The sequence below is a fragment of the Cydia pomonella genome, chromosome 6 (genome assembly GCF_033807575.1).
Source record: "Cydia pomonella isolate Wapato2018A chromosome 6, ilCydPomo1, whole genome shotgun sequence".
In the NCBI taxonomy this organism is placed as follows: domain Eukaryota; kingdom Metazoa; phylum Arthropoda; class Insecta; order Lepidoptera; family Tortricidae; genus Cydia; species Cydia pomonella.
This window is the reverse complement of record NC_084708.1, coordinates 4,784,479-4,812,397: the sequence shown is the minus strand read 5'-3', so window position 1 is coordinate 4,812,397 and position 27,919 is coordinate 4,784,479. Positions and strand designations below refer to the sequence as shown.

Here is a 27,919-nt window from a genome sequence, read left to right as displayed (position 1 = left end):
CCGCTCCGGCTTCTCACGGGTTACATACAATCTTAAAAATACACCTAGGCTTTCTTCAAGAATTAGTCTATTGATAGGTGAAAACCGCATGAAAACCCGTTCAGTAGTTAGTTTATTATCGCGAACATACAGACTTACGAGGCGAGGGATTTTGTGTTATAACATGTACTGATTAACGTTTACATTACGATATAACCTAACCTCACTCTACCACATATTGAGTTACCTACATAAGTACCTATATAACTAATTCTTTGAATGTGGCGCTAATAAGGCCAAGTGTGTCGCGGGCCTGAGGCGAAACATGCGAGTTTATAATAATATATCTGGCAAAATATGTTGCGGTTTACTATATTCTATAAAAAAAAATAACAAAGTAGCCGTTAGCCACAAGCATAGCATATTCAAGACTAAGCCAAGGTTCATGAAATATAGTCGCATAATTTCATAGTGCAAGTGCATCCAACCCCCAAAAGGGGTTGTGGCTTAGCCAAGGTTGCTATTATTATGGCATACCGAGCGAACAGTCTCCGGTCAAGCATATTTGTTCGACGGAACACATGGTTCTCCAAACTTTCTGAGGAAAAGTAAGGGCTTCCAGAGATAGTGCTAGACTCTTAAAATACACAGAAAATAAAATACATTTAAAAACTAGGTATAGCAACAAACGGTGTTATCGCTAAGAAGCGATCTCTTACAGACCTTTGGGTAACTTTTACTATGCAAAATATCAACATCAGACCCCGTAAATGATTGCAGAAAAACTATACATACGTAGGTTCAACATCACATCTCAAATTCAGATTCAGAGTTTTATTTGCTTAAACATGGTATTTACAATAGCTCTCGAGTGTGATTATCGCCTTGGTTTTATTACGATAAATATTATTTTGTAATGTATTGGTAAACAAACAAATCACGTGACTCTGTTATGCTCTGCTGTGTCAAGCGCAAGTCATGTAATGTAACTTTAAAACATGAGTTACGAGATAATTACGTTTAAATGCTGTTACCGTTGACGATTTATCGTAATTTTATAATGTGGATGTAGGAAATATGGTCACAGAATTTCAGGGCCTTTAATTTTTTTTCGTATAAGAAAACTAAATGCAAGTACAAAATACCATCGATTAAGCTAATCTTATAGTAATCTTTTGATTCTATGCTAACGCAGAGACGTTTTCCAGATTAATTTTCGTACATTGACGCGCCTGTTGACATCTCTATTGCACGCGCATTATTCGCGTCTCCAGTTGTTAAATCCTCCAAGGATAAAGCTAGAAACCGATATATTTGTCATGATAACGTTTTATAACTTATCTTTAACTTCAACGGCAAATAATACAGATTGCTGCGCGCTACGTTCCCGACAAAGTGGGAATCCCCTTTTTTGTGGAATGCCCTTAAAGATCTTTAAAAAAATTCTTAGTGTACCTACACAAAAGGGTCTTAGCAGGCTGAGGAAGGAGAAGTGGCCCCTGTGCCGAATATCGGATTTTTATAATGTCATTTGTTGGTTATCTAATAATATAGAAGCCCCCAGTATCTTGAACCGTCACCGAGATTCGTTGACATTTAATTTATTTCAAGTATATTGCGGCAAAGTTAACATCCGAAGACCCAGGAGATGAGGTGGAGAGCGGCAAGTACCGTGCCGCTCCTTATTGGCACAGAGGCTGTGGAGCAAGTCCACAAATTTACTTACCACGGGAGCGTCGTGTCAGAAACTGGAGGGATCGAAGAAGACATCGCTTCGAGAATAGCCAAAGCAAGAGCAACCTTCGCACAGCTTCGCCCCGTATGGCAATCAAGTAAACTGACTTGGAGAGTCAACCTCAGAATATTCCGATCAAACGTAAAAACCGTATTGCTGTATGGGTGCGAGACGTGGAAGGTTACAAAAGACATCTCGCGCCAGCTACAAGCTAACCACTGCCTCCGCCAGATTCTCGGTATATACTGACCCGAGAAAATCTCTAATGCCAGCCTCTGGAGATGCTGCAATGAGACCCCGATCGACCAGCAGATGAAGCGCCGGATATGTTGTTGAATTGGGCATACACTCCAAAGGGATCCTAAACACGTATCGAGGCAAGCCCTAGACTGGAATCCCCAAGGAAAAAGGAAACGTTGCCGTCCAAAGCAGACCTGGCGCCGGACTATAATTGCAGAGGCGAAGGCCATTGGGAAGACTTGGAGCGAACGCGAACTCAAGCACGAAGCTCAAGACCGATCCAGATGGCGGCGTACTGTGGACGCCCTCTGCCCCATCTAGGGGATATAGGACAATAAGTCAAGTATATTGTACCAATTGTATTGAATTCATTTTTCGCATGGTAGTAGCTAATACTATTTGCAGTTTATTTGATTTTTTCCATAGTACCTGTACAAATACTTGTTGAAAAGAGCTGTTAAAAAAATCTCTGATATTTTAATCATTATTTTTTCAGGGAATTAATATATTTTAAAAAATCGGAGTTATACGTCTACTCATTCTTTGTAGCTATCATTTGGTTTGATTGCTCTACCTTATATAGTTCAGGAGAAAAACGACTTTGAAAAATGTGTCCATATAATGACGTTTTTGACATTATCTCTGTGACGGTTCAAGATAGGGGGTTGAGGGGGTAGGGGGTTTCTATATTATAAGATAGCCAACAAAAGACATTATAAAAATCCGATATTCGTCACAGGGCCCAATTCTCCTTCCTTAGCCTGCTAGACCCTTTTAAGAATATTCAAGAATCTAGGGCAGGGGTGGGCAAACTTTTCAGAAAAAGCCAACTACAGTAGAAATCACGAGTTCCAGGAAGCTTAAATAGCCCCAAATGTTATTTTCAGTAGTGTAGACTCTCAATGGTTATTTTTATGGATGACCTAAAGAGGCGCAATTGTAGCTCCAAAGAGCCGCATGCGCAGCCGCAGTTTGCCGTCCCCTGGTCTAGGGTGTGCGTGTTTTTCATTATCTACGTAACCTTTGTGAGTAAGGGCGATGGTAACAACAGTTTAGAAGCTGAATGAATGCCAATGTGACTGCCGTCTTGGTCCGCCGCGGTCGTAGTTAGATACCTTTATTGCAAATTGTGTTCTAGCCCTCCAAAGTAATGTTGGCTAACAAACGTATCTATAGTCAGTAGAAAAAGGTCAGTTGGTAGGTCATAGAACATTTTAATGTACTCGTTCGTGTCTTTCCGCTAGGTATCGCAAAGTTAAGAGAATCAAAAGCTAATTTTAACCTGCACTCAAATAAGAAAAATCTGGTATACCAACATGTCCCGTGTCGTTACTTTTATTGTATTCTCCACAGAAGTACCTAATTCTGAAATTTGTTTGATCCAGGCGCGAATGTGCGATCTCCCGTGTTCATTTTGATTTTTGCTCATTCAGCCACACACAAAATGTTTACTAGACTGGAAAGTACACATTAGAAAATGTTGTAAATCGAACAAATTTGATTTGTGTTGGCATGCGAGCCGTACATATTACATAGAGAATGCGTTGGACCGGCCACCCTAAGATGTGGGCTCGAGTCCCACGTTATCTAGAGTTGATCAGTGATCACAGTTCATTTTTTCATTGTGATTGACATTTATAAAATTTATATTTTACATAGGGTAATCATTTTTACTCAATCAGTAGCTTTTTTAAATTTATTTTTGTCTAATCGTACAGATAGCCAGAATAAAAAAGATGTAACTTGTAGATAACTTAAATCAGTAGTTTAATGAGCGATAAATGTAGTAAATTCCTTTTCAGCTGTCGCGAAATTCGAGATAAAAATCTCGCAGCTGTAAATTACTAATATTTACAATTTTTATCAATCAATTTAATCGTAATGACCTGACGTCACAATTAGCTGATATTCAGTGACATTCGAAAATTCATTCCGTTATAATAATTATAAATACAGATGAAACATCAAAATAATTAGTACAGCGCAACTCTGGCGCCATACGTGCAAACTTTACAAAATATATTTTCAATGTTATTCCAGATCTAGAGCAGAGCCTAACTAGGGAAATATACCTCCACCTTACAGAAAACCGCAGTCAAAATAACACTAGATCCGACTCATAGTGTTGTGTTCTTGCCGGTATATAAGTATGGTTGCCAGAGCTCAAAGAGGGTGCGGAGTGTCAGGGTCGGCAACGCGCATGTAACTTCTCTGGAGTTACAGACGACCGTTGGCTAAGGAGACTGCTTACCATCAAGCAGGACGTATGCTTGTTTGCCACCGACGTAGTATTAAAAAAATATATAATAATGACTCAATAACAAAATAACAGTTTTTTTTAATATACACTTAAAAAAGCGGCCAAGTGCGAGTCGGACTCGCCCATGAAGGGTTCCGTACCATTTATGACGTATTAAAAAAACTACTTACTAGATCTCGTTCAAACCAATTTTCGGTGGAAGTTTGCATGGCAATGTATATCATAATTTTTTTTTTAGATTTTTCATTCTGTTATTTTAGAAGTTACGGGGGGTGGGGGGGGGACACACATTTTACCACTTTGGAAGTGTCTCTCGCGCAAACTATTCAGTTTAGAAAAAAATGATATTGGGAACCTCAATATCATTTTTAAATACCTATCCAATATACCCCACACGTATGGGTTTGATGAAAAAAGATTTTTTGAGTTTCAGTTCTAAGTATGGGGAACCCCAAAAATTTATTGTTTTTTTCTATTTTTGTGTAAAAATCTTAATGCGGTTCATAGAATACATCTACTTACCAGGTTTGAACAGTATAGCTCTTATAGTTTCGGAAAAAAGTGGCTGTGACATAATCGGACATCAGACAGACGGACATGACGAATCTAAGGGTTCCGTTTTTTGCCATTTTGCTACGGAACCCTAAAAATGAATGTCACAGTCTATTAACAGCTGAAAAATTTCTTCAGCAGTAAAGCCAATCCGCAAAATAACGCACAGGCCAATTCTAACGTGCACTGACATTATCCGATATTACAATCATATCACTTAGCTGTCATTCGACACTAATCCTTGTGCGGAAAAGTGACGGAAATGAACGCGTTCGAATTGGCCTGATAATTCATTTCACTTTAACAAAAATTCGAGTAAATTACCTACGTAGGACATCCATATCATATTGTTTTTTTACACTTAACTTAAGAGGGAAGAATAGCTTTTCGAATCTAACGAAACAATTAAGGTAATTTTTCTATGAATCCAATTCGGGAGAAAACGTTTTCCACTAACTAAATCTTAACAAATCACTGTGATTTTGATGTCTATCGATTCAACATAATATATTCTAGGTTTATAGGTTACGCTTTAGATTTTTTTTTTGGCATATTTTGAAGAAAAAAGTTTTTCAATAACATGCTAAAAAATCATGGAGGATGGAAAATATTTAGAAGTGGAAAAACATGTTCTCTTTTTGTATGGACGATCACGTGGTCTACTGCCGTCTTAAATACGAGAGTGTGTCTGTCTGTTTGTCTGTTATTTATTTGAAATGTTGACATTGGTTTTTATCACTGAAACCGATTCAAATGAAATTTAGTATACATAGAGATGAATTGTGGAGAACGATATAAAATAGGTATTTTATTTAATCATTTATTTCAAGTAACTTTAGACTCATAAGTATGTTAGTATGCACTTACAGCTATGTTAATATGTACAAACTTATCTCTAAATAATTACTAAGACAGCTATGTTTCTAGAAGCACCTACTTAGTGGTTAGACATAATAGGTACTTCTAGAAACATGCATGTCATCACAATGCCTCAAATATGGGCAGTCAAATCTCTCGGCAATCGAGCGCAGGATTGGGTTGGGGCTGGCCCGCACCCGGCGCACCAGAGATGTGCATCGTTTGCGCATAGTTGTATAAAAGCAATCGACGCGCGCTTCAGCAAACATCCCTGATGCGCTACAGAAGCGGGATGGTATAAAAAGGGGGATACAAGTTCGTAAAGGAAATAACTAATTTCTTAAAAAAAGACTTTAAGACCTTTATCATATAACTTTTCCTTAGAAATAAAGAATGTTTATGCTTTGTTGAAAGAGGGGTAGAAGTTCGTATGGGGAATCGATAAGAAGCAGATTGGATAAAAAAAGCTACCCAATTTACTAATTCCACACACACGAAGTCGCGGGCAAAAGTTAATACTGCTATAATAGGCCCATTAGGCCATTATATCCTCTCAATTGCGCTAGCCATAAGTCCCTATAATACAGTTCACGTCAGTAGACATCTAAAACTAACCAGCACGATCAAGTCAACTTACATACCGCATACCGTATGCTTGTTTGCCACCGACGTAGTATAAAAACATAATGGTGTAAGTCACTATACTTCACTCCCAAGTTAAGTCATTTCTTGCATTCAGTCGTGGCGATAGGCTCGTTACGGCTGTCTCGGACACGCCATCGGCCACTCGGCAAACAGTCGATGAAAAAATATATCTGTTTCAGAAGCAGATATGAAAATGGGAAATGTATAAACAGATAAACAGTAAGCAATTGGTAAATATTGAGAAAAGAAAGCAAATTGAATCGGATTTATGTAATAATAATAAATTCTCGTAGTTCGATTCAGATTCTGGACCTGCCGGGAAACACGAAAATAGAAAATTCTTTATCTGCCTCTATGTCGTTCGAATATGCAAGAGTGATAGAGAGGCAGATAACGAAATTGTCGGAGGATCTTGAGAGAGTCAGAAACAAATAGCGTGTGCTTAGTATCGAGTATATTGGGAAAGTAAAAGAAGTACATCTATATTCACTAGCCTAAATTAATTATTGATTACAGCGCCACCTATGGACTGTATAACTACACATTCGTCTTGAATGCGTATCGTTTATCGATACGCCATCTGGGGCTCGATTAAGTATATAAAGGGTCATATTGATGGCACAACTTCACAAGTTAACAGACGTACATGTAGTGCATCTCACGTACAAGTTTCACTTCATTTCGAATGCGCTAATCAGCATGAGTGTTCTTCAAGGTTGAATCCAAATACGATCAAAATTATTACAAGCTGAATCGGTCTCTCGGTCGTAAAAAATAAAGTGATTGCGACGGATACCGAAATCTACAAAAGGTTTATTCGAAATGAAATGAGATGTATTCAGAAGAAGTTCATTAGTGAACGAACAATATTTTCTCAAATTTGTGCGGCAATTTCGTTCGTCTGTTGCAGATAAAACTCTACATTATACATATTTCGCGCGAAGCAAATCGATAATTTTATATTATTTACCTTGCGTTTGCTGTCCTAAATTAAATTATATAATCATTAACTGAATTAGGCCTTAAATTGGAATTTTGAAGAAGAATAAAAGACAGAAACAATCAGATCGTGGCCTCCCAAGCAGAAAACTGATACTGATCTTAAGATAGCGGAGAGTTACGGGGTTGAAAAGAATGCAATACAAAGGGGTCAAAATGTGAGAGTTACGAAGAAGTCGAATAGGGAGCCACTTTAGCTGTGAACGGATGTGGTATACTTTATAATATTGTTTTACAATTCTTTGTTCAGTTTAATGCGGATTAAGTTGCGGGCAAAGCCAAGTATTTAATACTATCTATACGTTAGTTTTGCAAGAGCTGGCGTCGAATGTTATTCAATGAAAAAAAAAAACATTAGCTTTTGGACTGCGGCACTTCCACAATGTACTCAGGAAGTAGAACTATAGAAGTATAGGCACGTAATAACTGTTATATATTATTATCTAAACATTTATAATAATAATGTGTTATTGTGTACATACATTACTCATAGACTACTGCGTGAAGTGATTATCTCTGCTGCACCTTTAAGGAAATCATACATTTATTTGGCTTGGATAAGATTAGGATAAAAGAAAACAAATAAATGACAAAGTTTGGAAATGTATTCATTAATGTCAAACTATGAAAATATGACGTTAGTTCCTTAGGTACTTTGATCTATTCGAGTCAAGCAAGGCTAAGTTAGCATCAGAGATCGGACAAATTTGCGTCATTGCTCGCAATAATGTGGACATGACTCCAAAATTAATCAAATATGTAATCATTTAATTAATTTCTTACTTGACTTAAATTTTAATTCCTAGTCAATAAATACAAAAGTTTGTTAAAGTATAGATTTATTAAAGAAAATAATCAGTATTTTTTCTAAATTTTCTGCGTCAGTCTATTTCTTTTTACATCAAAAATATACTTAAGTGCTGAAAAACTCCGCTCGCACTCCACTGATGTTAATGGGGCAAACTTAAGTAGTTTTATAGGAATATTATTATTCCAGTATAATTCAGAGTTTATTTTCTGTTCTAAGTTGTGGGCGATAACCTCAAAATCGGGATAAACTAAACAAAGTCAATTAAGAAATTTAAGTCAATTAAGAAATTAATTAAATGATTACATATTTGATTAATTTTGGAGTCATGTCCACATTATTGCGAGCAATGACGCAAATTTGTCCGATCTCTGGTTAGCATAGACGGACTTTAAACATATTTGCGTGAATTGCAAAAAAAACATTCGTAGCTGAGCATAGTTAAGGAGCACTAATTAGTTTTAAGTTAATTGATTCCATTGTGTTACGAAAATTAACCATGTAAATTTTATTGTATTGTATTCAGTGTTCACACACACAGCACACTTTAATGCGTGTAACTTAAATAGATTCTGCTTAATTGTCGTATTACACGTGATACAATGGAGTCAATTAACTTCCTTAACTATGTATTTTTTTTTGCAATTCACACATTTGTTGCTTTGCTTAACACCAGTTACTTATTTTTCTTAAAAACTAATCATTTATTTTGCCAATCAGCCCCTAGCTGGGATATTTTGTATATCTCTCTGAGACCGAATGTTTTTTTCGAGACCGTAATATTTTTTTCGTATTTTACTTCTTTTATAGTTACGTCACCATGTTTCTATCTTCTCTCTCTCATTTTGCTTCTGATTATTTTAAGCCTTGCATTTGTGGTCTGCCATAACCACGCAACTAAATAACAATACAAAAGGTAATCACGGTCCATATCCCGGTCAATATAAGTCTAGTGTAATTAACTGTGAATGTTGTTTTTCATTTCATTTATCTTTTCAAAGGCACATATGGGATTTTGAGGTACCAAAACGTCCCGTTTTGGAAACTCAAAATCCCATACAAAATGAGACTTAACGCAAACACGTACGTCACGTCACGATATCGAATAAATTTACACTAGGGGTACTGAGGGCCTGACCAAGATGACAATCGTTGATAAAAAACACCAATCGAAACTTAATGTTGGAAAAAGTTAGGTGACTTTTCGTCACGTCACGATCTGTCATTCCAATATATTTGGCGTTTGTCGTTGTACAATTGTCAACTTGACTAGTCCTCCTGGTTTTGTGACATACTTCCAGCATGATCTGTAGCATAAAAACACAAAATAAGAAATTAAGTAACTTTATTAATGTGAGTATTCTCTTTAATTTCAGGTAAGCATTAAAGTGATTTGCCTGAGAAAAGTTGGACGTTTTTATGCTAAGCGCTAAGCGGTGTGTAAGTACATCGTGATAATTCTTTATGAATATAGAATAAGACAGAATTCGGTAGATGACCCGACCAAATGAACAACACAGATCACCTGAGGCAGATGCAGGCAAAAAAGGGGATGACAACACTACCTCCATTCATTTTGTGGCAACCGAACCAGAAATAATCCCCTATTAGTATGAAAGCGTGGGGACTATATAGACCAAACCCTCTCGCGCATGAGACTGAGAATGTGCCCTGCAGTAGGTATATAGAGGCTGGATAATATAAAAAACACAAAACAATACAAAATACATATAAACACAGGCCCAAGGTGCCGGTGGTCAGGGCTGAAGAGGGAGGAACCGCCCGACTATCCGCGCCGTGTCCAAGATCACCGCCTTCTGCATCTTACCCTTATTATTATTATTGTTAGAATTATGTAGATATACCAGTGGCGATCTTCAAGAAGTTACGCGATGATTTCCCATCGCGTAGATTTCCCTTGAACTTCAAAATAGCGAAGTCATGTCGAGAAAGTCATTAATGTTGTTTATTGAGTAATATTGATAACTTATTATGCAGTGAACTAACGTGGAAGTATGCAGCTAATTAAGAACTAATCTTGAAACTCGTTTAATACACTTTAGTCAACACCCATGTACTACCTATCTGTTAAGTCCAGCTATCACTTTATGAAAAGCACCGAACAACGTCAGGCTCTATGAGAACAATTTTAGAATAAGCGAAATCATTATTTTAATGGAAGCCATTTTTTGTTGACAGTTTGGTAGATCATATCCATAATCGTATCCTATCAAAAAGTCCGACACTCATATTATACCCTTTTCCGAAGTTAAAAAAAGACTACATGAGACTTCGGTGACTCATTCCTAGGCCAAAGACTAGGCATTGCCATCCAGCGAGGGAATGTAGCTAGGCTTATAGGCACCCTTCCGCATGGGACGGACCTGAGGGACTTTTCATATGTAGGTTTATTTTTACTTTATTTTGTTCCATTTTGATTATTATGTTAATTAAGTTATTTAGTCTAAATTAATCTAATAATTATCAATATACAAAAAGTTAAACTCAAAATCGGGCTCCTGTATAGGGAATGTTCCAAGTTCCAATCGAAATCATGTGACGCAACCATGAAGCAAGCTAATTGATATGTTATTTTTATTTATAAATATCCTGTTGTATCAGGGTGCGTCAGCTGAAGTTTGTTGACAAATTACTTGATAAGGAACTAAATAAGATAACTTTCCATGCAACACATGGTATGTGATTTTAGATAATTGCCGGCTAAGTCGGAGCAACGAATTCCATCGGTCGCTTAAATGTCGCAATGTATTGCAAATCGCATACGACTACGATTATCGGTGACGTTTGGAGAGGCCATAAGCACGGCTACCATGAGTTGGCATTTGACGTTTACGCTAGCGGCTGCGTGAAGTCGATCGCATTTCCTCTCGACTGTTAATTCATGGTAGCTTCTGTTGACCGAATTGTGCAGCGTGCAAGGGGGCATCCATTAATCACGTCATACATTTTTGGCTAGTTTCTGTCTCTAGTCTCTACCGAAGTACCCTGACGATTACCAAGGCCCCTTAGGCATGCCAGAGCTACCGAGCCGTGCCGTGCTTTACAAAAAAAAGCTGGGTTCGAAGAATCTTAGTTTTATTTTGAGTCTGTGGACTGGGAGCTCGAGAGAAGAGAGAGGTTCTGTAATTCTTCGATTTCTTCGTGTTTTATTCCATATTCGTGTTCTCAATGGTACCCCTATAGATAGAGTGGACCATTTTAAGTACCTAGGCCATGTGCTCGCGACCGATCTGAAGGACGACCTGGATATGGAAAGGGAACGAAGGGCCCTGTCGGTCCGGGCGAATATGATCGCCCGCAGATTTGCAAGGTGCTCTAAAGAAGTTGGTCACACTGTATAGGGCGTTTTGCACTTCCCTCTACACTAGCAATTTGTGGGCGCAGTATACGCAACGAGCATACGGGGCCCTTAGGGTCCATTACAATAATGCGTTCCGGGTGCTGATGGGGCTGCCCCGTTTCTGTCGCGCATCGGGTATGTTCGCGACGGCGCGCGCGGACTGTTTTTATACTACCATGCGTGCACGCGCAGCATCCCGGGTGCGTGGCAGTCCCAACAGCATCCTACGAATGATAGCGGATAGGGTTGACTGTCCCTACTTGTCGCACTGTGAGAGATTGCATTCCCCCATCAGTGTTGTCATATTTTAAATTAATGTTTGCTGTACCTACTAACCCCTTAGTTTGTAAGTTCTACTAATAAAAATATGTATGGACACATATGTGTTACATGAAATAAAAATATTCATTCATTCATTTATTCATATTCACATTAACATAACATTTGGAAATATTCCCAAAAGCATTTGTGAAATATTCCCGCTTCATGTTAATATATGAAATTAATGTAATCACCTGTAAACACTTCATCGTTTGGTCAAACTGGTTGGTTTGTAGGTAGATGTGTGCTATCCAGACTTAGGTACACCTGATCGTCCTAAGGTTTTTTGGAATAGCTATTTAAAATTGTACAGCGTTTATACGTAAAGACGATTTTCACTCAACAAATTCTTAACGTAAAATGCCGCTAAAAGGCTAAACTTACTTTAGACTTGGTCCAATTTTCAAATTTTCTTGGTCCAAAAATTACGACATATTTCGCTAGACACCCCCCCCCCCCCTTGGTGATCATTCGAGATATTCCCCCTTACATAGTCCCCCCCCCCTCCCCCTTACATAGTCTGACGTGATTAATGAATACCCCCTAAGGTATTTACTTATAAGTTTAGAGATGTTGGAATTTCAGTGTAATTATCTTTTAATCTCCTTTTGATAATTTATACATTTATTTATATATTTTGATTTTGCGATAATTGCCGATAATTCGGCTTGGATTGATTGCCAACTAATAGAGATTAAATGTTACATAAGTACATATGAATTATTATATTGGTGGTACATATTATTAAGACGTAATATTCTGGAGTATTGTTATCTTTACACGTATGCGAGCGAGTAAATAGGCTATTCTTAAAGTCCTTTTGTTCTAGTAATATCTATTAAATCTGAATAAGAAAATTCGTTTGACTTTCCGATAGCTTTCGCGTTCGGCATGTCTCTAGCCATAGCGTGGACATCCTTTTCGTCTAAAAATTTATTATTTTTCCTATAATACAATATAGTGTAAACGGTAACATGACTTAAGTTATATGATGGAGGGGAGGGGGTTCCATAGATTTTGTAGTTAATGCTCTGGCCATAGTCCCAACGACGGAAGGACTGATCTCTGATATTCTGAGCGTAGTGAACAAGTTGTTTGAGAGAAGTTCCTATGGATGTAAAGCCGCCCAAGCTTGCGATGTACGACTGAAATACAAAAAATATCTTGTTATGCAAGTGTTCGAATAATTTAACTGTAAAACTCCTTAGACTAAAACCCAATATAATTATTTTTAATGGGCTGCTCATTTTATTATTTAGTCGAATCTCACACACACTCTTTCGATCCGTTTTCGTGGATCCTCGACTGGAGCAGTAGAGACAGTGCAGCAGCAATTCAAAGAGTTTTTTCATAAATAAGTGTTCAATCTTTGTAAATAATAGTATGTGTGTAATTACCACAATACTCTGCACTGCAACTTGGTGAGTGACCTTTACATGTGTTAAATTTTGAGGCATATTCAAAGTAGATATCTCTCCTATACCCGATACTTGTGCTAAGTTCTAAAAAAAAAGAAATTTCTTTACAAATATAGAAATGACTAGAAAAATACAATGATCATATAAAAAAACATAGCGCTTGGTGTCTGTTTGTGTTCGTATTACAGGCGGTTGACCAGTCTATGTAGGTAGCTCTATTAGTTGACAATTGCTCTCGATTTAATAAAAATCTATAAGTAGGGTTTTCTCACAAGTCAATACTTACTTGGTGACATTAAAAATACAATGCAAGTACCTATTTTATTACAATAATCTTGAAATAAATAATTATTACAATAAAACAGAGATCAATAACACGTTAAATTTTAAGACATAATAGAAGGGCCCCCACTGTCAGAGAAAATACTAATACATAGGTACTATGAAATGTAAAGACATCTTCAAGCGTCAAAATGAAATTATACGAAAAAGTGTTTTGCGTCAGGACTGTTAAGCTAACAGTCTTATTAATCTAATGCTACAGAACACATAGCACAATAGCATTTAATTGAAAAATAATACTTACATATAGAGAATCAATTATAGTTGCTATTGCTTTCAACTCTGACGAAGCGAAGAATTTCGTATACCCAACGGGATCTAGAAGTTGTGCCATCTGGAATTTCTTATTGTACTCGCGCTTCAAATGGTTTAGGATTAAGAAAGAAGTCCCGCCTTGAGAGTCTCCTATGGTAAAAAAAGACAAAAAATTCACAAGGATGGTTGACCACAATACTGACTACGTCATTCGCTAAAGGTTCATTAAGAGAAAGAGTCCGTTTATTTAGTGAATATATGTCTGATGGAACGGACTTCTAGTAAAGTTACTTAACAGTTCGCATCATATTCACAACCGTTTCCACGTGAAATTAGAATGTATGTGTTGTTGGCGAAGAGGAAAGAACCACTAAGAATCTTTCCCATTCAAGCTCTTGGTTGGTGGCTTAAAGTGTTCAATCATCATTCATACACATATAGTATTAATCAATAATCCATCGCAGATATACGTGCTGAGTGGCAAGCGTTTAGCAGAGCGTTTGGCGGCATAAGCAGCGTGGTGCCAAGCGTCAAATTGATTTATGCAGCGTGCAGTGAGGCCGCTCGCATATGTTTCCATTGGTTTGTTATAAACGCGCCCCGCTGGAGCGTTCACTCAGTTTGCACATTTTACCTATAAATCGTAACTGTGATTCGCCAGTAGTAGAAATGATGTAGTCAACCATAGCGCGGATGTCGAAAATGGCAATCTCCTCCCAGCTGAAGTTGAAGAAGTCGATAGGGTCCTTGTCAGGGTTAAGGGTTTCGTGAGCTCGGGAAAAAGGATTGCCCCGAGCATTACCCAACCAAACGTCCAAGCCTGCGTCGGATAAAGCGAATGCTGTAATAAAAACGATACATTAGAATTTTACAAGTTTCAAATCTTTCAAGGGCAAGTTCTTGAATTTTTACTTTTGACTGAAATACTCTATACATATATCAATATAGGTCACTATCCGGATCGGATCGTACTTCACCTCAAAGTATATTGTATCTGTTACGTTACGGGTAATGTTAGTTGGTTCATTTAAACTCAAGTTTACCCTGATATAACTAGTATTACCCAAGCCTTTTGGGTAAAGTCCAAAAATTTAAACAACAGTAATCTATATTCGGCGTTTACTCGTACACATCTAGGTCTACCCAACACTAGACCTAGATGTATATCGTAAACACCGAATAGAAATTAAAATTGATTTCACGCAAAAGGCTTGGGTAATGCTAGGTATACCCTGGTAAACATAAGTTTACTTTGGACCCGGGTATGTCCTTAAACTACGTCCACAAGAGAGGTATGGGCATTGTGAATGTCATCTCGCTCTGTGTGGTAGGGCACAGCACAGCGGATGTCATTCCAGATCTAGAGCAGAGCCCAACTGGGGAAGTACCTCCACCTTACAGAAAATCGCAGCCAAATAACACTAGACCCTACTCATAGTGTTGTGTTCCTGCCGGTGAGTAAGGTTGCCAGAGCTCAACGAGGGTGGGAGGGGGTTAGGGTCGGCAACGCGCATGTAACTCCTCTGGACTTGCAGGCGTACATAGGCTACGGATACTGCTTACCATCAGGCAGGCCGTATGCTTGTTTGCCACCGACGTAGTATAAAAAAAAAAAAAAAAAACTTAAACGATACGGGCAATGCTAGAAGGTTTAAGACTAGACAAACGCGACAAAGGAGAAGGATAGACTCGACGCTTTTAACTTTTGTAAATAAGTCTAACCTTAGAATAACAATTTAAGTCCGTTACATGCTATTTGTTTTTTTGGGATGCGGGAATAGGATAAAGAGAAAGAAAACCCACCTAGTTTACTTTTCGGACCTTGATTGATAAAGTCTGCTGAAGTTCCCATAATCCCGTGCATGAGAAGAATAGCCGGCATTTGCTTCACTTCAGACATGTGCTCTCGGTTGTTAAACGGTATACGGTGCATGGTTAGAATATAACCATCTTCTGTGATCACCTTATGGTTCTGCAGGCTGTATCCTGCGGCAATTGTGTCTTCTACCTAGACATACAATAATTCATAAATCATTAAAACTTTGAATTCCTCGCGACTTTCTAGGTGCAAAAGCGCCGATCATGCTCGCCGCATTATTAATCTCTGCCGCTTCTTTCCGCAATTGCCCTATGTAACAACATTTCCATCTTAACCACTTAGATGGTTGGCAGTCCTCAACTATGCGTTTCTCCAGAAAACTCCTGCCTCACACAGCTAAACTTGCCTGCGGTATTTCCGGACCGATACAACCTTCAAACCTTCAGGAAAAGAGCGTCTTGAAAATCTAAGCAGGCCGACAACGCACTTACAACCCCTCTGGTGTTGTGGGTGTCTATGGCTGACGGTTATCGCTTAGCTATGTAAGATAATTGGTACTAACGTAAGATGTAAGTAAAAGTTCTTTTTTTCTGTTACTAACAAAATTATGGATCTTATCGGTCTGAAATAAATGATTTTAATTTTAATTATAGCATCAGGTTTGCCTCCTATATCATTAAAAAATCCCTACCTTTTGTAATCGCTAAAAGGGCTTCTTCCGTCAGTGTTACTTACCAGATCTTGGGTAGTAGACGTGAAGAGAAGACAAAGAAATAGTACAATTCGCATGCTGAATACACTTTTTTTACAGTCCAGCTTCTCTATATTAACATGTCTTCTTTTACCATAGTTATGCATAATTCTACAAATAGGTTGCGAAATTATACAGATCTTCAGTTGTTTAAAAAATTACTTGTGCTTAAAACAATAAGCTGATAAAAAAAATATTAAAACAGCCAAAGGACATTATTAAGTGATACTTTATGCCGGTTGGATATGTAACAAAAAATAAATCAATGTTTGTTATGCGAATCTTGAATGCATATCAACGTATAATGGTACTGTTTGCAGAACCGGTGGTTCTGACACTCACTGGTTCGCTCGCTAGATAATGATTTTTTTCCACTTTAGGAGCTAATTATGATTTCATTAACCTTTTGTAATCAAACAAAGAAATCAATTATTCTGATATGGAGACTGCGGTCATTTGTAGAGTCATAATTGTCACAATCACAAAATGCATGCATCAGAAGTATCAGAATCAGATCTATCAACTTTAAGTTCGCGTTGGGTCCGAGGATTCTAGGGCTGAGCAAGCAGGACGGTTAGGTAACTTTGTGCTACAGCCGAACACCTGGGTGTGTAGCCAACATGCCCATCGTCAACGCTCCGTAGCGAACGAAACGCAACGGTCATTGTCGCAATAATGAGGTCGCACTAATAAAGATAAGATAATAGTACATTGTGCAACGAGGGGGGTAAGTGAAATTTTGGATACGAGGGTGAGTCTGCAATATTCTTACCACCGGAGTTATACACAATGTTTTTCATCACACTTGCGAAGAAAAAACTAAAATTTAAACGAAATAATTCTTAAATACGGTGACATATCAAACATTCGTCCGCCATTTTGTAATTTCTTGACAAGTTAGCATCGAGGGCACAGACCTATCCGGCATTCGGCCACGATTAATAATTAAGTAAAAATATTTTAAACGGCTGTTAAATTAATCGAATTATTTAATTTTAAACATAAACAAATTATTAAATTATAAACGTCAGTATTTTAATAGTAAAACTCATTTATGCTACTTGGTTTGTATGAAAAAGTGTCATAATTAAAAAATATATATATAACGCCCCAGGGAATTATAGCTTTTTTTTTCACAATCCATAACTCCCGCGGGAACAAAATAGGCCTTTATCCTTCAGTGAAATAAGAACTTTTTCGAGCAAGTGTGATGAAAAGATAGTCTATTATTCAAGTTGGCATATTACAATGCGCTTATGAACGTCAAATAAAGCTACAGTGGCTCTAACCCTACACCTGTGACCCGAGAAGATTTAACTCCCCCCTCAATTGGAGGAGCATATCCCGATATGGACCGGCAAGAAACTCGGCGGGACACATATTTTCAAAACATTACATTTTATAATTAACATGCATTAAATAAGAAAAAAATACAATTTAGAGTATAGAAATCATTCAATGACATATAGTAGCTTAGTAGCTACTTTACTTCATAGAAATTTGATTAAAACTATTTATATACATATCATCAAATCGTACAAATACGTAGCTCTTTCAGAAAACATATCGAATTCTTACGAAAGGAAAAGAAAAATAAAATTAATAAAGAAATGAGAGTATACATTATGTATCTGACTGATTGCTATACACTATAGAGAGACACAAAGAGTAGTTTCGTTATCCTATCACATACGATTGTCACCGTGGCTACTTGGCTAGGCACCCTGACTTGACTTGGGGGCGTGGAGGGCAAAAAGATTTAATTTTCTCGGAACTCGTCGTGCGTGACCTGTTAACTATACCGTGTAATCTGACAATGTGAAACGCGACAATACCTTAATATACGTAAACTTTCTTTGAGTATTTGGTATTTGTCTTCTGAATACTCGTAGTTTCTGCAATCCCGCTCCGCTTGAAAAGATCTGAGCTAGTTTCAGAAACGAAGCAGAAAATTCTCACCTCGTCTCAATAGCACTTTTTAACTTATCTTTTTAAAAGTTGAGTTAAGAATGATGGTCGAACGTTCCAAGTTCGTTTGACGGGGTGTCGATAGAACACGCTTGTAGTTTGCGAGAAAAATGTTCGCGCGGCTTGAGCCGTCGGCGTGATCAATTGTGGGGCGTATTTTTAAATGGGTGTATGTTTTGTGGAATTTAAATTAAACCTTAAGCGTTGAATTGACAAGGTGTGTAAACGTAGAAAGCTAATTTTTGTGAAGGCGGTAATGCGAAAGTGTTGTTTTTTTTTAAACGAAGTGGTGTATGAACTAATACTTTACCTCTGCCCTTATTTTGAAATGTTTGCGAAGAGATAGAAGGGTCCTTATCTGATGGAAAGCCACATTTATACCATCGCAAAATTTAACATATCATTATTTTTGTTACAGGTAATGACTGAACCGGCCACTAGTCCTGCTTCATTCTATGGTTATTTTTGATATTATGAAATTCACATTCTCTGAAACAGTATTTTCACAATAATTCACGTCAGTACATGTCATCGCTATATCCTCACAAACACATGGATATGCTGGCGTGGTAAGCCGGCGAAATTGATGAAGCAGATACACTTCCTGCTCACCTAAAACGTCTTATATCCATAGCAAAACTTTGGGGCTTACGACGTTATTTAAAGCGGGCATGCAACTTGATAAATGCACGTAGCAGATGGATGCATGCATGCCACTTAGTCATGATGAGTTGGTAATGGCCCGAGCGAGGCATTAAGCGATACACATTGTATCTACAACATGTTAAATCGGGTATTTACCTCTTGTCTGTGTATGATGAGGATCCTGACCGATTTTTTAATTATCTATTTGAATTTTTTTTTCGAGAATGAAATTTTTGACTCTATAGTGAAATGAGGTTTTTTATGTCCCTATTTTTGACCACCACACACATATGAATGGTTTTTATGTCGTATAAAATATTGATCCCTATTTGGGGAAGAAACTTTATTTATAAGAATTTTTACACATGACAAATACCTATTTTTATACAACACTTATACATCAAAACTAAATATAAAATACCTGCCCAAAGCTACCCGCTTCTGGAATGTTCCCTAGGATGCTGGCAGCGTTGCCCCTTTGCACCGCCAGGCAAAGCAGGAGCCCTGTGGTTTCCCGCGACACCTATTAGTCTGACCGTTTATGAATTGCGTTGTATTCCTATTTGATGTTGATTAGATATGATGGATTGATAACTAACACCTGCTTTTATAAATAATATTACACATGACATTTCATATAATTTAATGCAACATTAACAAAAAATAAACAACGTGTTGCAGTATTAACTTACATGTCAGTCATATAATAACAGCTCTTGACAAGACCAAAAATAGTAACAGATTGAATGAGATGACATTCAAAACTGGTTTAATGCTTCAATTATGTAATCGTTCACCAATTCCTTAGAGTCTTTTGCGAAAATATATTCTTCATGTCTAAACGTATCTCTCTCGATTTTTCTGACTTTTGTGTTGGGCATCACAGCTGCCATTGCTAGAACGTCTGTCTCATGTACGAGGATATCCCTAAGTGAATAGTGCATGGTTACATCCACGGTGATTTTGCTGAGATCAAATGATGGTGGGGTGAGGGTTCTGTACACTCGAAGGTTGGTCAACGGACCGTAGTCCCAACGTCTGAATAATCCATCTTTGATGTTTTGGGCGAAGTGGGCTAACTGCTTGAGCGATGAACCGCCCATGTCAGGAATGTCGGCTAAGCTTAGACGGTCACCCTGAAATTAAAAATATAACTTTTAACGCCTTTCCTTATCGGGATGAAATCTTCGGCATTGGAGCGGTTGCGAGGGAGTAATCAGGAAGAAATACTGCAGACAGTACCGCCTCCATAATAAATTTTATCAAAGAGTTTTTTCGGTTGCTTATGTAATTGGGTATATGTAAACCCTTTTAATGATATCTGCATTCACTTATATTTTAAGTTTTAAAGATGTATTAAGAGTTTTTCCGGCGTAAAAAGCTTTAAACAAATATCAAGGGGTTGGAGAGCGTAGATCTCTTTATTTAATTACCAAGTAAGTGCAAAAGTTGGCAAAAAGACGTACTTATCGGTAAATTCAAAGATGGATTTATAGGTATCATACAAAATCCAACCAGTAAACATTTAAAAAAGAAAACCCACCATTAAATAGGGTACTCCGATCGTTTCACAGAACGCCTTGTACTCCTCATCTCCAGCGCAGTAATCGACAAGTCCATTTTGTTCGATTGTCTGCTGGGCCTCGGGCCGTCGTAAAGCGTCGAACGATATTTCCACTATTCCCAGGCGATTACCCAAAGTCTGCAAAATAATTAATTATTTAAATAATTTTCTTCGTGTGGTGCTTAGCTATACTATATGACATCTGTCGGTATCTTACGGTACATTAATATATATATGTATTATCGCTCCGTCTGTGACTGGCTTTATGCGTATTTTGCTTTCACATTAGTGTCGTCACGCAGCCTCTTTTGTTTTTAACCTTATCGGGCAGTTTATATCCATTTTAATAGTGTATATATTAAACCCACCAGTAGCTAGCGCGTTTTTGCTTATAAGTTTTTAACAGAAATACTCACGTATAGAATGCTTCCAAATTCAGAGAGCCTCCTCAAAGGTGCAAAGGGGAAATTCTCCATATAACCAACACCGGCCAACAGATGAGCACTCGCGATCTTCTTATTACTATACTCAGGGTTCATCGAAGCTAGGACTAAGAAGACTGTTCCTCCCTGGGAGTGCCCGATGTAGTGCAACTTCTCCTGCCCGGTGAACGCAAGTGCATAGTCTATCATCGCTGGGAGGTCGATAGTACCGACGTCTTCCCAGCTGTAGTCGAAGAATTCCAATTTCTCTTTGGAGTCGTTGGGGTTGAGGGAGACGTGTTGGCGAGAATATATGTTGCCGCGCTGGTTGCCCATCCACACGTCGTATCCGGCGTCAGCTAGGTTGTATGCTGGAATACCATTTCATATATACATTCATAAAATTGTTGATCATTTAAGAAGTTAGGTACTTTTAAATGATAAAATGAACTGCACAAAATGTGGCACTTAAAGACAACTCATCCGTTCTTAGGACTCTGTTTTTAGAGTTTTCTTTAACTATATTGCAAGAGCGTGACTTTACAAATAGACCAATCCGATTGACGTAATTAACGCCTGAAACTAGTGTTCCAATTCCATCCTTTACTAAGCTATTGGTTCCAGAGGAATAAGTATACCTTGAAATTTACTGGCGCCATCTTGATTTTTTTTTATACTACGTCGGTGGCAAACAAGCATACGGCCCGCTTGATGGTAAGCAGTCTCCATAGCCTATGTACGCCTGCAACTCCAGAGGCGCTACATGCGCGTTGCCGACCCTAACTCGCTATTGCTGTCGCTATTTGTGGTCTACTATCACAGTATTTTTATTGGGGCACTTACCAATGGCATATTCAGGGCCCAGATACACGAAATGGCTAGAGGCGCTCATGAGACCATGCATCACAAAAACAACGGGCCTTGGTCCTGGAGACGCGTCCCTACCATGGGGTATGCGGTGCAAGCTCAGAACATAGCCGTCATTTGTGGTCACCTGATGGAGCTCGGCGGGATAACCTTGCGATTTGATTCTGTCGATCTGTATAGAGGAAGTTGATGTTGGAGTTATTGAATTTAGTACAAGAAAACTGAATTTTGATAGCAAGAGATTCACAAAAGGCGTAAAAGTGGGTCTAGCAACATCAGAATAACAGATAGAGTTCAGATAATCAGTAAAATTTGACCGCTAAATCTCATGCCGTGCTGCGTTGCATTGCATGCATTTTCGATTTGCTGACCTGACTAGTAAAATGTACGGGTTGAATGTCTGTCGGAAGACTGTAATGTAACTAATAAATTGGCACAATGTCATCAGGCAGACACAATGCTAAAATAGGAAGGATACAGGAATTTCGCAGAAATCAGATTTAAGGGTATATTCACTTAAAAAGTGTATCATTTACTTTTTTTTCCAAAAACCATCACCTTTTGGGTTATTTCTACCGGGAACCACGACAAATTACGATTTAAAAAGGAAAAAAGTGTCCCATAAAAGAACAGTTTCGTGACGCATTTTCACATACATTTAGTATGGACCATCACAAAACTGACATCCAATTTTTTTTTTTTTATACTACGTCGGTGGCAATCAAGCATACGACCCGCCTGATGGTAAGCAGTGTCCGTAGCCTATGTACGCCTGCAAATCCAGAGGAGTTACATGCGCGTTGCCGACCCTAAACCCCCTCGTTGAAAACTACTGATACTTTTTTGTTTCTCTCAATAGCCTATCAATAGTTCTCGCAATTTTGAGTCGAAATAACCCAAATATGTTGGTTTTTCAAAAAAGTAAACGTGAACTGTTTACTTTTTTCCTGAAAACCCCCATAAACCAAGTTGTGATACCGATAAATCTCACTTACATACATCATCTCACACGAACTTAAACATAAATAGAGAAAGAATCAATATTCTATAACAAACTACAATCTTAGTTGTAACTAAATTCTAAATTAATATAATTAATGTTTATTGTTATTTAGTGTGTGATAGTTTTTAAGTCCTAGAATAAGTCTATATTTCTTGCCCCAACGGGGTTTATGCTGGAACATGTAAATACTTTAAAATCTTGTAAACCCCATACAAGCAATCAATTTATTATGATTATGATCTTCCACACTCTTGTCGAATATTTAACATATCTAGCACGCAAGGAACAAAAGAACAATTTTTTTGATTGTATTTCAGATTGTAGGGGTTTTTCAAAGTTGACATTTCTGGTATCTCCTTCATATAAAAAATAAAATAAAAATAAATATTTATAGGACATTATTACACAAATTGACTAAGTCCCACAGTAAGCTCAATAAGGCTTGTGTTGAGGGTACTTAGACAACGATATATATAATACATAAATATGTATAAATACTTAAATACATAGAAAACACCCATGACTCAGGAACAAATATCCATGCTCATCACACGAACAAATGCCCTTACCAGGATTTGAACCCGGGACCATCAGCTTCGTAGGCAGGGTCACTACCCACTAGGCCAAACCGGTCGGTCATATTTATTGTATTAATTGTAGTAAAGTTTAACTTGAATGTAATAATCTGTAGCTAGTGTGATCCTGTAATTGGCTTTCCATCTTTTATTCATTGACTACCAATTTTTCTTTGATAGCTGTTGGACCTCAGTAATATAAATGTAAAAGGCATTAAAACAACCACTTATATTGAACAGCACTGGACTTACAAGTCTAATATTCCTCTTCTCCCCGACATCAGTCTGGGCAGACACCGAAAACACCGCAGCCAACACCACGACCAGAACTCGCGCCTCCATCTTTGTATACATTCGCCGTGCAAACTGGCTACGCTTGTTTTTAATCAAATGTATTTATTTAGGCTTTATCTTATGAAATTATCATAGCAAGATCTTTAATAGATATATTGAAGATCTTTATCTTAATCAATAAAGGCTGTTTTAGGTAATAACAATCAATGTCAAGGTGGGGTAGAGAACGCATTTAATTGTCTTGACAGGGACACTATGTTAAAGGAAGTCTTGAAACTTCTTTATTATTGCACCTTTTCTGGTAGTGTTATTCTGGCTCTACTGATCTTTACTTCAAGGAGAATTTAATTTTATCACGTTTGGGGCACAATACGGTAAAACTTTTGAGTCCTCTGATCTTCTGCTTTGCTATTCTGTAGGTGTGGTGACACTTTGACGATAGGAGAATAAAATTGATGGGATGCTTTGCGAAGTCGTCGGGGTTTTAAAGAAATTAATACCAGCTTTAAAAGATATGAGCCTGGAGGTACTTACGTGCAGAATTATATTGGAATCCTATGTGTATTTCATTCTTTATATTATTATTATTTATATTCGTCTTTGTTGTTCTATTTTGACCGATGTCCCTTTTAATCTTCTTTTTCCGATTTCCCATGTTCGTTCCCTAATACTAATTAATGATCGCTCCGTATTTTTTAATATAATTTTATTGAAAGTATTAAAATAATAACTAAACTCCCCGCTTTATTTTAAAAGGATTTTTGAGACTTCACTCATCATAATTCTTTCTCATCTAGTAATCATGTAAAATATGTTTTGTGTAAACTTATCAATTTTGTCATCGACCTCGAAATGTTACCTACGAATAACCAAGCTGGGGGCGATCATTAGTATTGGAGAAAAGTATCGATAATTTAGTTTATCGATATAGGAACTCACTATCTGTAAAGAAATTTATGTCCTGTAGTATCTGCTCTCTAGTCTGCTGATTATTTAGTGGATTATAGTTATCTTCAAATTGAATCTCCAATGATGAGTTCGATTAGATATCTATATCTAACTATCTATAACTAATCACTGTGTTTTTCAATTTTAAAAATGCCTATGTGTGAGTCGTGTGACATTACTTAATAATCATCATGAATAGTTTTTCGAAATATGTACTGGACGTGGACAATTCCCGTACTTCCTGCCTCGCACAACTACTGTGGAATGAACTTTCAAGAAAAGAGCGTATTCCTATCTTTAAGTCCGGCATCGCTCTCGCAAACTCTCTGGTGCCGCTGGTGTCCATGGGCGACGGTAATTCCCATCAGGCGATTCATCTACTCGTTTGCCTCCTATATCATAAAAAAAAACTTACAATACATGGGCTTATTTAAACGAAATGTGTCCTAACAAGCTTTCTACCATCACTGTCCCTATAGTTCGTGTCATCCACGATGACGCACAGATTTTTCAAATCTAACCTTTAATAACATCACATTACGAGTCAAGGCACGCGTCGTCGTGAATGACACGATCTATACCTATAAAATAAACTTTACGACTGTGTACATCATATAGCGGTATCGATTGTACATAAATCCGGATATTCGATTGTTCTAAAACCCGGATATTATGTGATCTGCGTGTTTTGGAGTATTCTGCTAGAGTCGCTTACGAACACTCATTTGATTTTTCTAAGACCGTCTTGGTTTGACACTTAAATGTTCATATCATAGCGTTTTTAGCCTCAATATCAGCTTTTTCATTTTCAATAATCCCTTGATGTTGAAATCCAGATTAATTCAATTCTAAAATTATTTTCTAATAGGTACGATGGTCATCTTTGCTAGACCTCCTGGAGTTTTTTGGTCATAGAGTTGCCTTTCCATCTATTTACTTATTGTAGTAACTCAAGTTTTACATTAAAATGATCTTGACACGCCAACCTTCCTTTAAGATATTCTAACACCATTTTAATGCAAATAGTGTATTACGGAGACATATTACATGGAATTGGAATTCAGCACAATTCCTCGCAGTCCTATGTAACCGCCACCGCCGACCGGCGGTAACCCGACAGTTGATCGAATAGTTCGCGGACGTTTTGGTTTTAACTTGGCGCTTTACTTGCTATTACCTTGTTCTAATCTGTTGAGTAATGTCGTAATACCTTACTATCCCTGTTCGATGAGAATTAAAATAGTGAATGATGAGAAACGACACGGAATCGGTATTCAGTATAATTCCTAGCAGCCCTATGTAACCGCCACCGCCGACCGGCGGTCACCCGGCGGCAGTTGATCGAATAGTTCGCGAACATTTCGGCTTTCACTTTGCGTTGGCGCTTTAATTGATACTGTTGTTTTTTAATCTGTTTCAGTGCTGCAAGTAATACCTGACCAGTATTAAGTGAGAAAGATCTACATACTACCTACACGAAGAAAATTCTTTGTAAGACATAGCACTGAAAGCGCTCTAGACGCATATTTTTAATTTAGAGCGCTCGAATATAACCATAAATCTAAAATTGGTCATCAAATTGTGTATGTGTGGACGCTTGATGAGATTGGCGCCAATTCAATTCGAATCCGGCCTTCACCACTGGAGGACTTCGAAATTTTTTCTTCAATATATTTTATTTGGAACATTTAATTCGACTACGGACTTTTTCTTACTTCTCTTTATAGTACCTATGTTCATGCTTCATGACCTATGTACCTACATGTATAAAGTGAAATAATACGAACATAAAACCAGGGATCGGAACCGGTTTTTTGGAAAAACTTTGAAATAAACATATATTTCGGTTTATTTTATACTCCAAATATAGGACTTGGTTGTGTTTTTAGGTAACGACTTCGTATTATTAGATTGCCCAATTAGAAATGAAATAATTAACAAAGAACGAAAAAATACCGTTTTCGTTCCCATACAAAAAATACCGGTTTCCGATCCCTGCATAAAACATACATGGCTAAAATTAAAAACCAAAGGTCCTTCAACTGACTAAAAAACATATATCATTTAGAACTTACTTGATCCGTTTCATAATATTTTTCAGTAACTATACAACTCCATAATTCCCCAACACCAATACAAATTTTTAATTAATATCCGATATTCAAAAGAACGAATGAATATCGCTAATTTGTTTAAAAATGAATATGCAACGACCGGCCCAATTCCATGTTAATGAGCTTCATTATGGCTTTATTAGTCAAAAAAAGTTGCCAAGGCAGAGACAACGGCGTCATTAAAAAAGGTAATTGTCATCTGTCAGTGTTATACAAATATTTTGCTATGGCGATTTTTATAGAGGATTCTTCGGAAATAACATGTCAATATTGTGTGGCGTTGAAACGATCTTTCTACTGGGTTGCGTTTTCTGCCGTGTTTCCTATGGTGATGTTCACAGCGTTACTGCTCGTCATGTCTACGGAGTTGGGTCAGTGGTTGTTGTCCTATGGTACCTTATGGTACATTCGAAGTACAGGCCTTCATGAGCTCACACCAAGAGTCTCGATCACCAGCAGAGCTCCTAGAGTTAAGTACTCCAGCTCACCTGGAACGACAGCATGGGCGTCGCCAGCGGATTTGACCGGAGATTTCGGAGTTGGCCCCATAGTAAAAGTTGTTTAGTATGACCTACATATCCAGTATCCATTCCTCAGCGTATGGTCAAACATAATAATTTCACCTTGTATATACGATAATCATGTTTTTTTATTATAGATTACACAAATTACGAGACCACAGAGACTATAACAAGATACATCATAGAGGCTATACTGGCAATCCTATACCTTCAACTGGTCGTGGCAGCATCAGTTCTGGCCATCACCTTCGCCAAGAGACACTCTCCTATCTTCAAGGTCCACAAATGGTATTTGACGTTCCACATCATTATTATGGTGGTCTACGTAGCTCTAAGTACTCTGATGACAGCAGTGAATGATTGTTTCTTTCTCTCCTGTGTGACGCTGTTTTGCGGTATGGCGTATTTTGCTACGGTTTATAGACGAACTAAGAAGAAAAATATATGGTCTGATTTAAGAAGGATATATTAAGATCTTTTGATAATATAGAATTTGTTTTTTTTTTCTTTATATTTTTTTGTGTTATTTAAAAAAAATGTTCCTAATCCTTTCAAGAATTAGGGAAACCAGCAAAAAGTGAGGGGTCGTGACCGTCGCACTAAGAACTATTATAGTTGGCATGGGAAATATAAAAAACTTTTTACTAAGTAAGTA

At 37.6% G+C, this 27,919-nt stretch overlaps 2 protein-coding genes and 2 long non-coding RNA genes across 5 annotated transcripts in view; 1 reads left to right on the top strand and 3 right to left on the bottom strand.

The window, feature by feature from the left end:
- LOC133518774 (syndecan) overlaps nt 1-27,919 on the top strand; it is a 521,110-nt gene that overhangs the window by 270,184 nt on the left and 223,007 nt on the right. The window lies entirely within an intron of this gene.
- Nucleotides 1-27,919, bottom strand: part of LOC133518778 (uncharacterized) — a 275,753-nt gene that overhangs the window by 111,039 nt on the left and 136,795 nt on the right. The window lies entirely within an intron of this gene.
- On the bottom strand, nt 12,310-16,512 carry LOC133518759 (uncharacterized). Its single transcript, XR_009799523.1, has 3 exons — nt 15,577-16,512; nt 13,156-14,614; nt 12,310-12,903 (listed from the first exon to the last, which is right to left on the bottom strand). It is a non-coding gene; the product is annotated as an uncharacterized LOC133518759 (long non-coding RNA).
- LOC133518758 (lipase 3-like) lies at nt 19,478-23,770 on the bottom strand. The gene is made up of 5 exons (XM_061852441.1): nt 23,640-23,770; nt 21,786-21,981; nt 20,937-21,313; nt 20,500-20,658; nt 19,478-20,092 (listed from the first exon to the last, which is right to left on the bottom strand). The coding sequence occupies exons 1-5, from the start codon at nt 23,739-23,741 to the stop codon at nt 19,715-19,717; spliced, it is 1,212 nt and encodes a 403-aa protein (XP_061708425.1). The 5' UTR covers nt 23,742-23,770; the 3' UTR covers nt 19,478-19,714.

Excerpts from the sequence above, each read along its gene's own strand:
- LOC133518758 (XM_061852441.1), bottom strand. The coding sequence starts at position 23,741 with ATGTATACAAAGATGGAGGCGCGAGTTCTGGTCGTGGTGTTGGCTGCG. Across the intron at positions 21,982-23,639 it reads AGAAGAGGAATATTAGACTT|ATCGACAGAATCAAATCGCA; the intron begins GTAAGTCCAGTG and ends TCCTCTATACAG. Across the intron at positions 20,093-20,499 it reads TCGGAGTACCCTATTTAATG|GGTGACCGTCTAAGCTTAGC; the intron begins GTGGGTTTTCTT and ends TTTTAATTTCAG.